Source organism: Littorina saxatilis, linkage group LG1, assembly GCF_037325665.1.
Source record: "Littorina saxatilis isolate snail1 linkage group LG1, US_GU_Lsax_2.0, whole genome shotgun sequence".
Classification (NCBI taxonomy): domain Eukaryota; kingdom Metazoa; phylum Mollusca; class Gastropoda; order Littorinimorpha; family Littorinidae; genus Littorina; species Littorina saxatilis.
This window is the reverse complement of record NC_090245.1, coordinates 47,233,163-47,250,833: the sequence shown is the minus strand read 5'-3', so window position 1 is coordinate 47,250,833 and position 17,671 is coordinate 47,233,163. Positions and strand designations below refer to the sequence as shown.

The 17,671-nt window shown below is 41.5% G+C and overlaps 1 protein-coding gene across 1 annotated transcript in view; it reads left to right on the top strand.

Annotated features, from left to right (window-relative positions):
* The first annotated feature begins 377 nt into the window (after nt 1–377).
* Nucleotides 378–17,671, top strand: part of LOC138971637 (sodium- and chloride-dependent glycine transporter 2-like) — a 26,493-nt gene continuing 9,199 nt past the window's right edge. Inside the window, exons 1-7 of the mRNA XM_070344407.1 lie at nt 378–1,342; nt 6,946–7,077; nt 13,406–13,702; nt 14,162–14,225; nt 15,654–15,786; nt 16,199–16,333; nt 17,594–17,671. The exon at nt 17,594–17,671 is cut by the window's right edge and continues 26 nt beyond it. Of these exons, the coding sequence (XP_070200508.1) occupies nt 1,078–1,342; nt 6,946–7,077; nt 13,406–13,702; nt 14,162–14,225; nt 15,654–15,786; nt 16,199–16,333; nt 17,594–17,671 (1,104 nt within the window). The 5' untranslated portion in view covers nt 378–1,077. The remainder of the gene's footprint in view (nt 1,343–6,945; nt 7,078–13,405; nt 13,703–14,161; nt 14,226–15,653; nt 15,787–16,198; nt 16,334–17,593) is intronic.

The window sequence follows — 17,671 nt, the reverse complement described above, 5'->3', positions numbered from 1 at the left end:
GATGTCACAGAATCAAAATGGGTGCTAGAATAACTCAATTGGTCACGAACAATCAGAAAAGCGCCTTCAACAGTCCACTGATTTTGAGAAAACCCACCATTTCATTCACTCTCGATTGTCACGATCAGATTTTGCAACAAGCTGAACGACAGGATATAAACACAAATATAATGCGCTAATGATCCGGTGCTTTGTCATGACCTTTCTTAAGGGGTCTTGTTGCTTTAAGAATTCTCCCGCAGCTGAACCGTCAGTAGAGCGAAGCAAGCACAAGGCCGTACTTCCAGGCCTATAGAACCAGTACGTCACCAACGCGATATTATTCAAGAACAGATTTTAACCTGTCATAACATTATTCGGACAGTATTAAGAGTGGCAGACCACTGCAGCTTTGATTACTGACGCAAATTTATAAGAACTGTGCGACACAGAACATAACTACATGTACCAGATTTCTCTCGGCTTTCTTTTAATATGTTTTTTTTTTTACAAGGCTGAGCAGCTTCACAGAAGAAGAAGAGTACTGCGTTTAGACTACAGACAGCTTGTGTAACTGATAGTTATGAAGCGAGAACTGTGCCAGAACACAAATATATGTACCAGCTTAATCGCTGGGCTGTTCTATTCACGGCTGATCACCTTCACAGAAGAAGCAGGGATACGGCGTTGGACTACGTACAGCTTGTGTAACTGAAGCCACAACGTCGCCTTGAACCTTTCTACGTGTACCTGCTATCTGTCGGCTCTTCTTTTGCAAGACTGCACACGTTCACAGAAGAAGAATATACGGCGTTGGACTGCGTACAGCCTGTGTCGCTGAAGCTAGAACGTTGCATAGAACCGTGACATTTCTGTGTGTAACAGCTATCTGTCGGTCGTTATTGTGTGCAAGGCTTAACACAACCACAGAAGAGGAATACGGAGTTTAGACTGTAACCGTCAAGCGGAACGGTGCATACAGACTAAACCAGATTTCACTCTGCTGGTGTTTTTTTTTCAAGGCTGACACATTCTCAGCAGAAGAAAAAGGTGTGAGCCTTACTGCAATCATTCTTCGTTTTTACTGTCCAGGTTGAAATGGCCGCTGCCAGCTTCATGCAAGACAGCCATTGTGTGAAAGTATTGCTGGATGAAGAAAAAGATGGAGAGAAGACAGAAGGAGGAAGAACCCCGAAGGAGGAGGAGAGAAATGGTCACACTGACGCGGGGGACGAGGAGTACTGGACACATACACGTCACTCGTGGAGCAAGAAGAGGGAATACATTCTCACCATGATGGGATACATTGTGGGAATTGGGAACGTGTGGCGCTTCCCTTATATCTGCATCAGGAATGGAGGAGGTGAGATTTCAAGTTTATTTTTCAAAATGTGATATAAGTAGAGGTTACACATCTCATCTCAGTGGATAATACAAATATTGGTTGAAGTTAGCTGTAGTGGGTCATGAAAAATGCGAGCTTGAGTGTGCTTTTTCATGACCGCGAGCTGAGACCCATATTATTAATATCCACTGAGATGAGGTGTGCAACCAATTTATTCCACTTTTTGTATGTTTCTTTTTCACACACAAAAACATGTTTTTGTTTCACATTTGATCAAATCCTAATGTCTCCAACAGTCTTCCTGCTCAGGTGAGTGATTTTTATGCGAAGGCCGCGTATAGTTCCGTCAAAATAGTTCGATTCTGATAACATTTTACAGCAGTCTTTAGGTTTGGAATAAAATCAAGCAGACTGTTACATTGTTCAGTTCTGCTGTTGCGGTAAAGGCAGACACTTTGTGTTTATTCTTCTTCGTGATTTTGTATCGCTGCCGACATTTTCTTCCGTCAGAATGGCGTAACAGACGAACTTTAGCACCCTTGTTCCAAAATAACGTGTCTTTCCAAAAATAGCGAAAAAACGTGACGTTTTTGTAGGCTAAAATTAGATCAGGTTCTCAACATTTTTCCTGAATCATCCACACGATTTTATCCCAAAACTGACACAATTCGAAGCAGAGTCCACAAAAATCACAATTAGAAAAAACAATAAAACAATTGACCAAGACATCTTTGCAAAGATCTGCGAAACGTTATTATCTTCAGTCTGAAAAATGGCATCAGAAAAGGTACACGTAGTCGTACTCTGAAAAATATGTATGTTGAGTGAAGTGTAAGTGCTCTTTCAAAATGTTTTCAATCTGCGATGTCCGAATAGATTCTAGTATACCTTCACAAAGTTTAGAATTGTGGTACTTTAGTGGCATTATCTGCTTCAGGACGTAAACGTGAACGGGCATGAATGTGTATGTGTGTATATGTGTATAGGCCTACTTGTGTGTGTTTCTTTCTCTCCCTTTTTTTTTGTCTCCCACGATTTGTCGAGGCCAAAGAGAACGTCAATAGCCAACTTGCAAGTTAAAAGAGGTTCTCTCTTTCTCTCATACGCAAGTCCTGCAGGTATTGACGTTCGCTTTGACAATGATGATCGAAAACACATACGTTCGTCTTAAATGACAGTTACACGTGTACGGACATATTGATTTAATGACAAAACAGCAAACGACGCATTCAAAGAATTAAAACACTCACACACACACACACACACACACACACACACACACACACACACACACTGTCACACACACTGTCACACACAAACACTGTCACACACACACACACGCACACACACACACGTACGCACGCACGCACACACACACACATAAACACACACACACATACACACACAGGTACGCACGCACACGCACACACGTACGCACGCACACGCACACACACACCGTATCACTAACAGACAAAAACACACACACACACACACACCCCACACACCCCCCACACACGTACCCCCTCCCCCCACACACACGCACATGCACACACACTCACACACATACACGCTCACTCACACACACACACACACACGCACACCGTGCACACACACACACACGTTGTGTCTGGTGTTGGCAGTTCTGCCTTTTCCCCATCACACATTCCTGTGTTTTTATAACTGCAAGAGCGTTCCTGTTGCCTTTCTTGCTGTGTCTGATGTTAAGAGGTCTGCCACTCATTACATATTCATGATTTGTCCTTCTTACATAGGAGCTTTCATGTTGCGTTTTTTGTTGTGCCCAGAGAGTTGGTACATGGTGGGACTGCCTCTCTTCCTCGCCTATTCCTGTGTGTCTTTACTGCTATGGGAACGTTCCTTTCCTGTTGTGCCTAGTGTTTGTAGGACTGCCTCTGAGCATTCATTATTCATGTGCGTGTTGTATTTTTGTGTGTTATTTTTGCTTTTTACTGCTGTGAGGAGCGTTCCTGCTGACTTTCTTGCTGTGTCTTGTGTTGGCGGGTCAGCCTCTCTTCAGTTATTATTCACGTGAGTTTGTAAAGCCACATGAGCGTTCCTGTTGTGTCTTGTGTATAATATGGGTCTTCTTCTCTTCATGATGTGGGAAGGTCGGGTGGAAGGACAAGGATATATAGCACAGGCAGAGGAGCATACAATTAAGACACCAAAGACAGAGGTTGCTTTAACTTATCTTAACTTATCTTTTATTGAAGCAAAATGTAACTAAAAATAACCACTCAGGTAGCTTATCTAAATCAGAAATGTTCCAAAACAGTTTAGCTAAGTCTGGTAGCAACCAGAGACAATGCTATCTATAAGTTATAATTTAGAAACAATGAACAGAACTCTAATACAAGAAATAGCAATGCTTACATCTAACCAGAAATAGCAATTATGAATTCTGATATCTACCAGTACCAGAATCAGCTAGAAACAATAACAGAACCAGAAAATATGTATTTAGTGTAAAACCAGAAACAATATGTATTTCTGGTGCAAACCAGAAATAGTGTTATAAGGTAATTATTCTAGTAGCAAGAAATATAACTATGAGTTCTGGTATCAACCAGAAACAATGTAATCCAGAAAGCAGTATATATATATAAGACCAGAATTTCTGGTGTAAACCAGAAAGCAGTGTAAAGAAGAAGGCACTAAAAAGAAAAGAAAATACAATTATAAACAACATGCCTTCTAAGTCACACATGACATAATACAAAGCATAAACCAATGAATATATAATTTGTCAAAATAATCATGACAAATATAGACAAGTAACAATTTAATTTAGCCCAAATCCTGCACACACAGCATTCTCTGAAAGAGAATCCACAGTGAGTTTAACAACTCCACAACAGCTAATGTCAAGGAAAGTAACCAACATCTTCCCTTAGGCCTAAGCCTTGCATAGGAAAATGCTTTACATAAATTAACCAACTGCATGAACCGCAAGTGCAAAATAATTGTTATTATTAAGCGTGTTCATCACCATGAAGACACATCTTCATCGAGTTGAATAATAACGACAAGAATAAGAAAGATAACTCAGGCATGGGGTAAGCGCAAGCTCCCATGCTTCAAAATGAAGCGTTAGACAACAGTCTATTACTTTACAGGGAAGCGCGACTAAATCATAACGCTTTAGATTAAAAGTCTGTTTTGCATCTATGCGACTGCACAAAATGTTAGGTTTAAATCAGTCGCAAAGTTCTTCTGCAGGCAACCGCCTTTAAAGTGCAACATGGGAATTAATAGTTAAAAATGTGCATCCGCCTGTAGACAGTACCTTCCTATTGTCTGAGATCTTAACTCAGAAGATCTCTATCATTCTCATGCCTGAATTCATCAAACTCATGATACGAGTTCATTACCCAAAATATATGTGTCAACCATAATTCCCGTTCATAAATCGTAAATAGGTAGCTTTACGGGCCAGTGGCACTGAGGGCTTAACTTTGGACTTTTAACCGACTACTGCTCAGACTTTACTGATCTCCAGAAATAATATGTGATGAAATGGGGAAAAAATCGCAACGATACACATGTGTCTTCTCGACATAAAATATTGCGAGACAGGCTTTTTCTCAGCGAAAACGAAACGTATGAGAACGAGTCTGCCTTACTTGATTCTTACGAGTCTTTAATTCACAAGACTCTAAAACAACTTTAGAACAACTGGTCATCAAATATTAGAAGTTATTAACGCTCAATTTCAGCGTCAAATCATGAAAGTAATTAGAAACTGATCTAGAAAACACATCTCTCCGATAGATCAAAATGGCGTCATCAACTCTGACGCGTGACCGGTCGGACATCGCCCGGGACCAAATCAGCGGCAAAATGTACATATGCAAACATCATAGCATCAAATGAAACATAAGAATAAAGCACAAGGAATGAATAAAGCATTTAGTTACTTACAGATTCTCCTCAGTGAGCACACGTAAAAGAAACACAAAACTGCTGCTGACGCTAGTCGCGAAACACAAGAGCACGAATTCAAAATCACAAGTCGACCGATTACAAACGTCGCGCCAAACTACACGCTAGACCGGTTCACGACAACCCAATAGGAGCACCGCACAGCTCACTATCACAAATCGCATTGTCTGTTCTACTCTATGCTCGCTCTTTTAACGACAGTGGTCACTTCCGATTCCCTGTGGCGATAGGCCAATAGGAAGGCTACCCTGTATAAGCCAACGGGGGGGTGTTCTACTTAAAATGCCTGCCCAATGAAAGGGATAGTTAAAGATGCAGAGAGCCCTGTGTCACACACCGGAAATATTACGAGCAGTTACACTAGCTAAAGGGAGAAGAGGGCCCTGTCTGCATCACACACCGGATAAGGCTCATTAGATTACAAGCAGTGTCAAAGCTGATACATAATACTAGCTAAAATGGGCCGGGAAAGTTATGGGATCTTACCACCTAGATTAGAAATGAATCCGGTCAAGAGTCTACTCTACGATAGTAAACACACAATAAAGTACAATGCACAAAGACAACCAGGTATTATTTAGTCACTCCTTAGGCACTGATGGTTCGAGGTTACTCCGCTGCTTCTCACCATTTTAAGTTAGGGATTTCCTAGCACAAAGGGCATTATTTAAATGTAAACCCAATGTGACTAGCACACACACACAGGGAATAGCTATAGACAGGGGAGGCAACTGGGTAGAGCAGGAGATAACACACACAAAGTGACGGGGTACGTACGCCACTTGGCTACAATAAAATATTCCTGTTTTGTTCTTCTTGCAAGAGCGTCCCTGTTGCGTTTCCAGTTGTGCTTATTGCAAGTGGGTCTGCCTCTTCATTCTTTATTTCTGTGTGATTTTTACTGCTACGGGAGCATCCATGTTGCCTTTCCTGTTGTGCCTATTGCAAGTGGGTCTGCCTCTTCACTCTCTATTTCTGTGTGATTTTACTGCCACAAGGAGCGTCCCTGTTGCCTTTCCTGTTGTGTCTGGTGTATGTGGGTCTGCATGTTGTGCCCGGTAGCTCAGGTGGTAGAACACTTGACTTATGACCCTAGGGTCACGGGATCGAATCCAGGCCCGCGGGACGGACACGGGTCAACTTTATGTGAAGACTCAGAGACGGCATCCATGTCCCACCCCCCGTGTCACCACAGTGGCACGTAACAGACCTCGGACATTCTGCCATAAGTGCAGCCAGGACATGCACACATCGGCTGGGTAGCGCGGCTCAGTCTTGTTGCTGCTAGCTTAATTCAAGTGTGAGGAAGCGACCCGGGTTTCCCAGCAATGGGATAGTACAGCCGAACCTGCCCCGGAGACCACCTCTCCCTGAAGACCACCTGCCCATGAAGACCACCTGCACATAAAGACCACCTGCCCATGAAGACCACCTGCCCATGAAGACCACCTGCCCATGAAGACCACCCCAAAAGATCTCCGACGGGTTTTACGACTCTATAAATCATATGTCCATAAAGAACACCTGTCTAAAGAGACCACTTTTGCTCAATCCCTTGGGTGGTCTTTTTAGACAGGTTCGACTGTATCGAGTAAAGTAATGTAAACTACATAAAATCTCTTTATCACATAATTGTTTATGTTTTGTTGTTGTTGCAGGAGCGTTCCTGTTGCCCTTCCTGCTGTGCCTGGTGTTGGTGGGGCTGCCTCTCTTCTTCCTGGAGTCAGCGCTAGGCCAGTTCAGCGGCAGGAGCTCCTACCACGCCTGGATGGTCTGCCCCCTCGTCAAAGGTACGGTGCAACCTGTCGGTAACGACCACCCTAAGGAATGAAACTGAATGTGGGGGTTTACTGCCCGTCAGGTCTTAAATGCCTTTGGAAAGAAAGAATGCTTTATGTCCTACGAGTTAAATATGATATGGGTTATATGATTCGAGTATTACGCCCTCACGGCGTTTGACGAGATACACAAGTGTATGCGTGTTTAGGTGGTATCAGCCATCTGCACTTATGGCAGAATGACTGAGGTCTTTTACGTGCCATTGTGGTGACACGGGGATGGGACATGGCTTCCGTCTCTGGGTCTGCACATAAAGTTGACCCGTGTCCGTCCCGGCCCGAATTCGAACCTGCGACCTTCCGATCACAAGGCCAGTGCTCTACCAACGGAGCTACCGGGCCCCCTATATTGGACATGATTTGTTTTATAATACGATTGGGACCAAGGGAATGCTCAAAAGTGGTCGTTGTATAGAGACGGGTGGTCGGTATGAAAAGGTAAAGCATGTTGAAAATAAAGCGTGTCGGTCATAATTGGCAGTTTGGTTGTTATCGAGAAGTGATGACAGGGCAGGGCCAAGCGTTGGAGTGGGATGGGGTTCTGAAATGAGGCAGGGGCACAGGGGTTGGCCGGGCGGAAGGTCGGGGGTGGGGGCTGTGTTGAAATTTTTGCATTTGAAATGGTTATTTTGGGTCTGAGGCGATCGAGTGAGTCCCTTTAATATTCCCACTGGCTCTCGACTGAAATACAAGCCATATAAAGAAACACGAGTGTTGTAACTTATATATATTAAAATGGTTTGAAGATTATTTGACAGGCAGGTTACAAGCCGTTGTTATCCAAGGCAGGAAATCGACATACGGACGTGTTTGTTCAGGTGTTCCCCAAGGTTCTGTTCTGGGGCCCTTGTTGTTCCTTGTGTACATTAACGATATTGTCATTAATATCGAATCTGTCATTAAACTTTTTGCTGATGATACCAGTTTGTATTTATCTCAAAATGATGCAAACACGCGGACACAGATCTTAAATGCAGACTTAGCCAAAATTGCACACTGGGCGGAAAAATGGAAAGTTAATTTCAATAATTTAAAAACAGATTTGATGACCTTTTCTGGAAATAGAATGCCTGAAACCTTTCCTCTTGTATTTGATGGAACAATTCTGAGAGAAAACCACGTTCACAAACATCTTGGTGTACTGATTCAGAGCGACTGCAAATGGGAATCACATGTTCAGTCAATTATATCTAAAGTACGTGTTCTTCTCTCATGTTTTCGTTCCTATAAGTATCGCCTTAGCCGAAAGGCACTTGAACTTATGTATAAATCTTTTATTATTCCCCATTTTGATTTTTCTGACGTCATTTGGGATAACTGTTCTGACAGATTAGCTACTTTATTAGAAAACTTGCATCTTGATGCCATAAGAAACATTATAGGTGCAGTTCGTGGCACGAGTCACCAAAAATTGTACGATGAATCAGGATTTACAACACTGAAGGAGAGGCGAAAAAGACACAAATTGATTTTGTATTTCAAATTAGTTAATGCACGCGTGCCACCATACTTATTAGAACGTCTGCCTCCTCTCGTTGCTCCTGTGAACCCTTACCATAGACGAAGACCACTTGACAGACAGACTCCCCACTCTCGAACTGAATTGTATAAAAAGTCATTTTTTCTGTCTTCGACTTCCCTGTGGAATGAGCTTCCAGATACTGTAAAACAACTTGATTCTATTGGGTTATTTAAAAAAACGTATTAGTTCTGATGATTCTGTTGTTCCCTCGTATAGATACACATCTGATCGAAAATCAGAAATTATCCATTGCAGACTGAGATTGAGGATCAGCAATCTAAATAGTGATCTATTTGACAGACATTTAATTCCCGACCCGTCATGCACTTGTGGTTATCCTGTTGAAAATGCGGAGCACTATATTTTTCATTGCCCCTTATCTCTTCAAATACGTGAAGTCACCTTGTCAACACTGCCCAACTATGATTTGCTAACCGCTGATGATTTTCTGTATGGCAATAGAGACAAGTCAGACAGCGAAAATGCATTGATATTTGACCAGTTATTCAGGTTTATCTTATTAAGCAAACGTTTTGAATAATGAATGCATTTATCTCATCCATGTTCGAAACGACCATGTGCAGTACTGTTTACATTTCCTTGTTCTGGTAGTATTCTATTTTCAACCATGTGGAAGTCATTGTATGCGTGTGTGTGCGAGTGAGTGTGCGAGCGCGTGTGAGTACTGTTGTTAGTTTAGCATTGGGTTTTTTCCTTTGTTTTTTTTCCTTTTATTGTTACATGTTTGTCTACCATAATTTACCATTATTATTTTGACATTATTTCAAATTTGTTATATTAAAATCGTCCGCCAAATTTCATTTGCTTTTAAGAGTACGCTCATAAGCCTAGCTTGTTGTGCTCCATGTTCCTTATTTCATGTATGCGGTAATAGTACCAGTGGCATTTATTGAATAAACTTGTTTAAACCATATATATTGTATTGCCTGCAAAGGTGTACGTATCGCCATGTGCACTCCGTTGAAGGATCAAGTGTGTCGAGGTACAGTGTACAATGTGCCAGGGGGTGAGGTTTGTTTCGTTGCTCAAGTACGAGACATTCAGGCACAACATATAACCGAGTCTAACGGGATGAACCCGGATGTCTCCTATCTGTACTTGTCTTCTGAGATCAAGTCTTTACAACCTTTACCATAGGCATAGACATAGAACACTTTATTATCTGTACGAGGAGTAACTCAGGTGTGGTGTATACAGCATTACAATCAACAACATAACACGTAAGAACGTAAATAAAATATCGAGGCGCAAATAGTCCACTCATAATAGTCAAGATTAGGACGACAATATCAAAACAAATATCTCTCTCTCTGTCTCTCTCTGTCTCTCTGTCTCTCTCTGTCTCTCTGTCTCTCTCTGTCTCTCTGTCTCTGTCTCTCTCTCTCTCTCCCTCTCGATCCGAAGGGAAAAGAAAATAACTGCATCGGTCTCGAATAGCAGCTAGCATCTGCTGAAGAGACATTAAACCCCAAAAACCAACCAACCAATCTCTCGATCCATTCATATCACATTACGTCACAGGTAGACGCGCGGGCTCATAGCTAGGAGCATGGAATCAATATATATATATATGTATATTTATACATGTTAAAAGTTGTTTAAAAATGATCCAGATCCAAACAACATCACATCATTCAGGTATATATTTAGGTTATAACATAACAACTTATATTGTACCCATGACAACAACAGGAAGGCGAATATGATCAAGTAAATTAAATGTTCCACTGGCCTCTCCGAAATGGTCAGTTTGAGCAGACAAAGTTACAGACAAAGTTAATGAGCACATTTTGTTGTACCTTCCTAGTGCTTTCGTTTGGGGGCAATGACCGATCACTCACGCTAACACTATAAATGGACAGCAGAAAGAACCCGTCGCGATATAACCTTCGTGGTTGAAAACGACGTTAAACACCAAATAAAGAAAGAAAAGCAGAAAGAAATATACACTACACTACTATATACACTACAGTCGAATATTGATTTGTAATTGATGACAGCTTGTTAGTGCTACGACCATCTTGGGGACATTTTGAGATAAGTCGCAGCAACATTTCTTTATTTGTGTCTGTTGTGTCACTTGTTTGTCCACTTTAAAGGCTGTTAATTAATGATAATAATAATTACTGGACATTTTTAAGTGCCTAACCTATGGCTCTAGGCCCTTTACAAAAGAACATGTACAGAATTGAACATATAAATGTACATCCTACATAAAACAAATAACCAGACGGACAAGAAGCACCACATGTACTGTTCACACAACAATATTCGTATATGCTATACACACTATATACACACATACCCAGCGAACCCTTGTTAGTCAAGGTTCTTGAAAATGTTTTGTTTTGTCCTGAATTAATCGTTCCAAAAATGTAACCTTTCTTTTTCTTTGATACACAACAGTCACAACATATGGGCAACCCATTTCGTAAACCCCTTGGCTTCAAGCCGTTAAGATAGGGAGCGGGACTTTACGGTTTAAGGAGGAAGAGAAGTAAAGAGGAATAGTTATGTCCTATAGGATTACATGGGCCTCTTAAGGACAGGATTGGGGTAATATGATGGATGATGGTTAAAGAGGATTTGTCCTTTGGCATTTTATTTGTCAACGCCTCCTCTAAGGATTTTAACCAATCTACCGAAACTATTAACTCTGGTGACAGTTTTCAATGGGACATCCACTTCTACCCTGGGGTCATAATTATAGTACTTTTATCCTGCACTTTACAGGGGGGGATCACATCATTTTTAAGGTGGCGTTTCCAAATTTCTTTTAGGGATAATTCGACGACGCGAAGCGGACCTAGAGGGGGCCGGGGGTATGCCCGCCCCCCCCCCCCCCCCTACGTAAAATTTTGATAAAAACAAGGAAAAGGACAATTGACCAATCTAATGCAACCCGAGCCAACAATTTGCCCAACTACTTTCCAAACCCGTCACTTTAATTAGAAGACAAAGGCCGGCTCCCAGGGGCATCCGGGGGCATGCTCCCCCGGAAAATGTTGATAAAAATCAAGGAAACTGGAGCAATCTGATGCAATCTGAGCCATCAGTTTTTCTTTATTTTCAAATATATTTATTTATTCTTTTTCTTCTTTTTTTTAGGCTAGCGGGGGTGGGGGGGGGGGGGTTCGGGTTAGCCCGGACCCCCCCCCCCCCCCCTGGATCCGCCCCTGCTTTACATTTATTTTCTTGCCAGTGACAAGGTATAACACAGACAATTCTTGCAGGTGTATCTCTCATTAACATCATAACTGTATTTTTCTTGTCTATACATGCGCTATATGATGCTGTGTTACACACGTCTCAACTTGTGGAATGCTAAGTATCATTATGTGGGTACTGCCATGTGCATTATGTCTACGGTCAACTCTTGTCATACTTTATCTTTGTATTTTGTTGTTGTTATTGCATGTAAAGATTTAGGAATAGAAGAATTCCGGAAATAACTCTGTCGGGTTTTTACGGATTGTGAAAGAGTTGCTTTCCATTGTTTTTCCTTGCTTTTTGATAGAAACATTGAGGCAAGTTACACGTGACATTGCCGGCTTGCCAGTCAGTGTTTCTATGGAAACAAGGAAAACAACTCTTCCACAACCCCAACAACTTTGACAGAGTTATTTCCGAACATAGTTATTGCCACGTTCATTCTCTCCACGGTCAACCGTTGCTTTGTCTTGATATGTTGTTGCATGCACGGTGAACTTGTAATGTAGGGGAAAGGCTCCTAATATGGACCGGCTCCTAATATGGACCACCTCCTGTTCTGACAAACTAACGGCGCTAGAGCGCTCACAACAATTTCATTCGCTTATATTCACCCTCTCTGGATAACTTGCTCATGTCAAAACAGCATAGCAGAAACACAAACCTAAAAACCGTCAGTTTTTTTCTCTTTTTTGCACTTTTGGCAGAGTGTACTCAAAATTTGACGCCTAAAACGGACTAGTTGCTGTTCACAGCCAAAGCTGTTATCACACAAAAATGGCTATATATGACAGCTAAGACTGCATTTGTTACATTTTAGCAGTGTTGACTCCGAGTTTCTCCTGCAAGTAAAAAATAATAGCAAAACCTCAAAGTATGTGCGAGTCCCCTAATATGGACCACCTTCAACAAATCGAAGAAAATAAAAGCTAAAGGCTATTTTCATTAATTCATTAAGAAGCTTGCTGGAAATAACCTATAACTAGCCCTCGAGATTTAAAAAAAATATAACAAAAAGTCTTCTTTTCGTGGAAGTTGATAATTTCACTTATTTTCACTCTGTTTTTGATAAGCTTCTTTAGTTTCCTGGTGTGCTTCAAATAATGCTCTCATCGACCCGAAACAGATAAATCTAAAGCATATTTTAATTAGTCTGACTTGTACACTAAGTTGTATCATGTTATTTTGAAGTAAAGGGGGCTTTTTAAAGTGATTCGTGAAGGCCGCTTGACTGGTCCATATTAGGCGCCCAGGCTCCTAATATGGACCATTTGTGATTTTTTCTGTATTTAATTTTTGCTGAATGTCTATCAAAGCTATTTCACTCTAATTAGTCCTAACGGTTAACCTAAGAGAGAAGGACTACCAAACACAAAATGAAACTTCTTCGCAAGAAAACAAGCTAGTTATCAGCATGAAACAAAAAGTGGTCCATATTAGGAGGCCTTCCCCTACTTTATCTTTGTATGTTTTGCCTGTACGGGCAAGTTCTGGTATAATTCATCTTTGTATTCTTTGCCTGTGAAGGTGTGGGTATCGCCATGTGCATTCTATCCACGGTCAACTTCTGGTACTTCAACATCATCCTGGCCTGGACACTCTACTACATCGCGTCGTCCTTCCACGCTACCGTCCCCTGGTCACGCTGTGACCAGTGGTGGAACACGCCACGCTGCATTGACTACTCTGACGTCATCAATGTGACGTCAGCAAATGTGACGTCAGCAAATGCCTCTTCTACTTCCGGAAATGATACGATTGGCGAGATGAAGTACACGTCATCCTGGTTTAATGTGTCCTTAAGTGACCTCAACTTAACAGCAGGTGCGTCTCGCTTTCTGTTTGTCTTTCCTTCTTTTTACTAGGGCACCTAATTTTTATCCCGAATCTGCCACAGTGTAAAAGTATCTGTGTCATATTCTGTTTAAGCTATGTATTTGTATGTAAAGCTGTAAAATCAGAACCACAAATTAAATCTCAGAATTTCCCAGATATTACTTTTTGTCTGACTGAGAATGCACAACTTCTTTGTTTTCGAGAATGGACAGCATAAGTGTTTGCCAGAAATCTCCGCTTGAGAGGATGAAGGTTTGTTTATTTAATGGTTCTTATCATGAATTATTGTCCAAGGTACCAGGAGATTGGGTCTGCGTAAGTCACCCACCATTGTCTTACGTCCAGCCGTTATTTGACCTGCAGCTTTTGTGTAAGTATAGTTCATATTCTCCGTACCCAATAAAGCCATGCACTTTGGATGCTGATGCCATTATGTGTTCTTTTCAGTCATGGAAAATGACACGGACACAGTCCAACCCAAACCCGTATCGGCGGCTGAAGAATTTTGGCAGTGAGTGGTGTTGTGTGTGATTTAATGTCATCACACAACACAGATTATTATAATGCTTACTTTCTATAAAAAAAAAAAGAAATAAATAAAAAAAAAAGTAGACAGCCTAGAAAATGTTTAACATATTTTTTTTTTATTTGTCACTTATTCGACAATTGAAGTTAGTTAAGTTTTGACAGTAAAATGGCTGGACGGTGGTTTGTGCACAAAGTTTTCATAAAGCCATTAAGCGCCTGTATGCTTTTTTTTTCGAACGACTATCGGTTGATGTATACTACCTGTCAAAAAAACACACCACTAGGCAGATGCGTTTGAATGCAGATCTGCGTGATTGGCCGTTTAGTGTACGTAGTAAAACCAGTTATATGACTCGAAAGGCCATCCAAGGGTCCAATTTACGACGAATGCCGACCTTTCTGAACTTGCTGAGTAAGGGATGCCGTGTGCTGCAGAAAAACAGTCTTGACTCCTTTGTCTGATTTTGTATACATATAATATATATTATACAAAAACACACACCCACACACAACACACACAAAAACAAAACAAACAAGTCGCGTGAAATATATATCAAACCATTCAGTCAATCAGTCGATCTGCAACTAAAACATCAACACTGAAACCCTGTAATCACCAAGACTATAAGTAGTAAGGCTTGCCTAGCCTATACCCGAACACCGAGACGCAATTGCGCTCGTCTCGGCGAACGTACGACGTAGTAGCCTACCAGATTTGCATACACCGATTTTCTTTATTTCTGTGAGTAAATGTGACATATTCATATATTTATGGATTTAGGAGAAGATGAGGAATACAATACAATCATTTTTAAATCTGTTGGTGAAAATGTGATTTTAATGACAACTTTAATGAGCAAATAATCAATTAAATATTAAGCTTCCAAGCTGAAATGCAATCCCATAGTCCGGACTGAGTCGCAGATTGCTTGACCAAAATGTCCACGGTCGTGACAGTGCCACTTCTTCTTCCACTAAAAGCCGGATATGACGTCATCAAAGACATTTATCGAAAAAAATGAAAATAAATGGGGGTATCACTTGGGAGAATGTTTCTCGAAGAAAGTTCCAGTAGTTTTCTCTGAATCGCTGTACACATGGACACAGACACACACACAAACACCACCATCCTCGTCTTGATTTTTAGTCTATGTTTAAACATTTAGTCAAAACAGGACTAAATGTAACAAAAACAAAGCAAAACTATCAGGCAGTTTTCGTCCACTCTTATACTCTTATACTCTGCGCATAGTTTTCTGTTTTTTTTTTCTCAATTAAGATCTTGAATCTCAATGAAGAGCAATTTCGATATCATCAAGTACTTTCATATCCATTTGGGCAGGTGTAAATATGACACAAAAAGAGATATCTTGAATGTTTTCTGATTTTTTTGGTTTCACATTTTTTTCAGACACAACGTGCTCCAGATGTCTGGCGGGCTGTATGAAACGGGTCACGTGGTGTGGTACCTGGCCGTGTCGCAGTGCATTGTGGTCCTCATCATCTTTCTCGCTCTCATCAAAGGCGTCAAGTCCTCGGGAAAGGTCTCAGTCTGCCTTACTTGGACTTTATTGACCCTTGCAATCTGAAACTGACAAATTAATTTCTGTAGCCAGTGCTTTCGTCGTTTTATCCTTGTGGTTGTCCTTAATAGAAACTAGAAAAAAATCACCCACGTCATGCAATAAGTGTGTAGTCTATAGTCAAAGAACAACACGAAACAACACCCAAAACAATCACTAAGCAAACAAACAAACAAACAAACAAACAAACAAACGTACAAACAAGAGATCGAGGAGATAGGCTGTTGACGCAGAAACACTTTGGCTATAGTTATATAAAAGGTCGTGAACGGATGATGGTGATGAAGATGATGATGATGATGATGATGATGATGATGATGATGATGATGACGATGACGATGACGACGATGATGATGATAATGATGATGTACAGGTGGTGTATGTTACGGCCACATTGCCCTACCTGTTGCTGTCTGTGTTGCTGGTAAGGGGAGCAACTCTGCCAGGCGCAAAGGACGGGATCCTGTATTACCTTACCCCTGACTTCAGCCGTCTGCTAGACCCCCAGGTAATGCAACATTGTTTTCTCAAGTTCAGTCTGTTTGATCACGCATGCATCGCTTTGGCCGTGTGCAATTTTTCCAGCGTTTCATTTTCAGTTCGTGCAGTTCAAAAATATAACACGCAAAACTATATTGCAGCAACACACACCAGGATGTTTGATCATGTGCTACTAATCACATATTGTTAACTAGATGATTACCCGCTTCGCCGGGAAGAAGTAGAGCCGAATAACAGGCTGCGCCTGGGACCCGGCTTTGCCGGGTGTACGCCAGCTTCGCCGGCGCACGAAAGAAAGGAGATAAACGCGCAAAACACTGGAGACCTTCTAAAAATAGTAACGTGCAGTGACCTTCTAAAAATAGTAACGTGGTAACGGGAATATGGATTGACGCCACACGGAGGAAGGGAGATAATCGCGGCTGAAAACACTGGAGAAGATAAGGAAGAGTTACTGGTAGTGGATCCAGACTGTGCGCGCTGAGAGCACGTGTTGAAATATCTCATCGATGAGGTTGTGTCCGGGGTGTAGCTGAATACGGTATCCAAATTTGAAAAAGATCCACCGAGAACTTTGGCCGTGCATCGCGAACAGACAGACAGACAGACAGACAGACAGCCAGACAGACACTAGTCGTATATATATATAAGATTAGTGAGTTAGTTAGTTAGTTATTCAGTTAGTTAGTTATTCGATCAGTCAGTCTGTTTTTAAGTTATTTTGTTTGTTTGTTACTTTCATAGTCATAGCCTCGATTAATATCTCAGTGCAATTTGGAGTTTGTAAGAAAAATCGTCGTTTCTTCAAATATTGAAAAGCTCGCTTTCGCTTCCATTTCAATGTTAAAACCCCCACAAAACAACCATGGGTAAAACTGGTATCACACAGGAAGCCATGTAGTATATATTCTCTATATCTTAATCGGATTTCTGTTTGGCTGGAGTTTTCCCCAGATAGGTTTCATGTTTGACACTAACTGTTAGGCACAGGTAGGGCAGCCACTAATTGTTAGTCCTGGCGCTCACCTATGTAACTTCAGCAGGACAGACGACGCACTGCAGATTATCCCAACCCGCTACACGTTGCATGAAAGAAAAACAGGCCAAGTACTCGTCATAATCTCTATCGCGCATGCAGTACGTCGCCTGTGCCGCTGAAACTGCGCAGGTGTATTCTGCCCATTAGGTTTATACACGTATGGCTTTATCTTGTAGGCCACGGAGCTCGATCCCTTTGCCTTTGCTAAGTTGCCTATGGTTGTGACAGGTGTGGGTGGAGGCGGCGCTACAGGTGTTCTACTCGCTGGGGCCGGCATGGGGCGGCATCATCACCATGGCTTCCTAC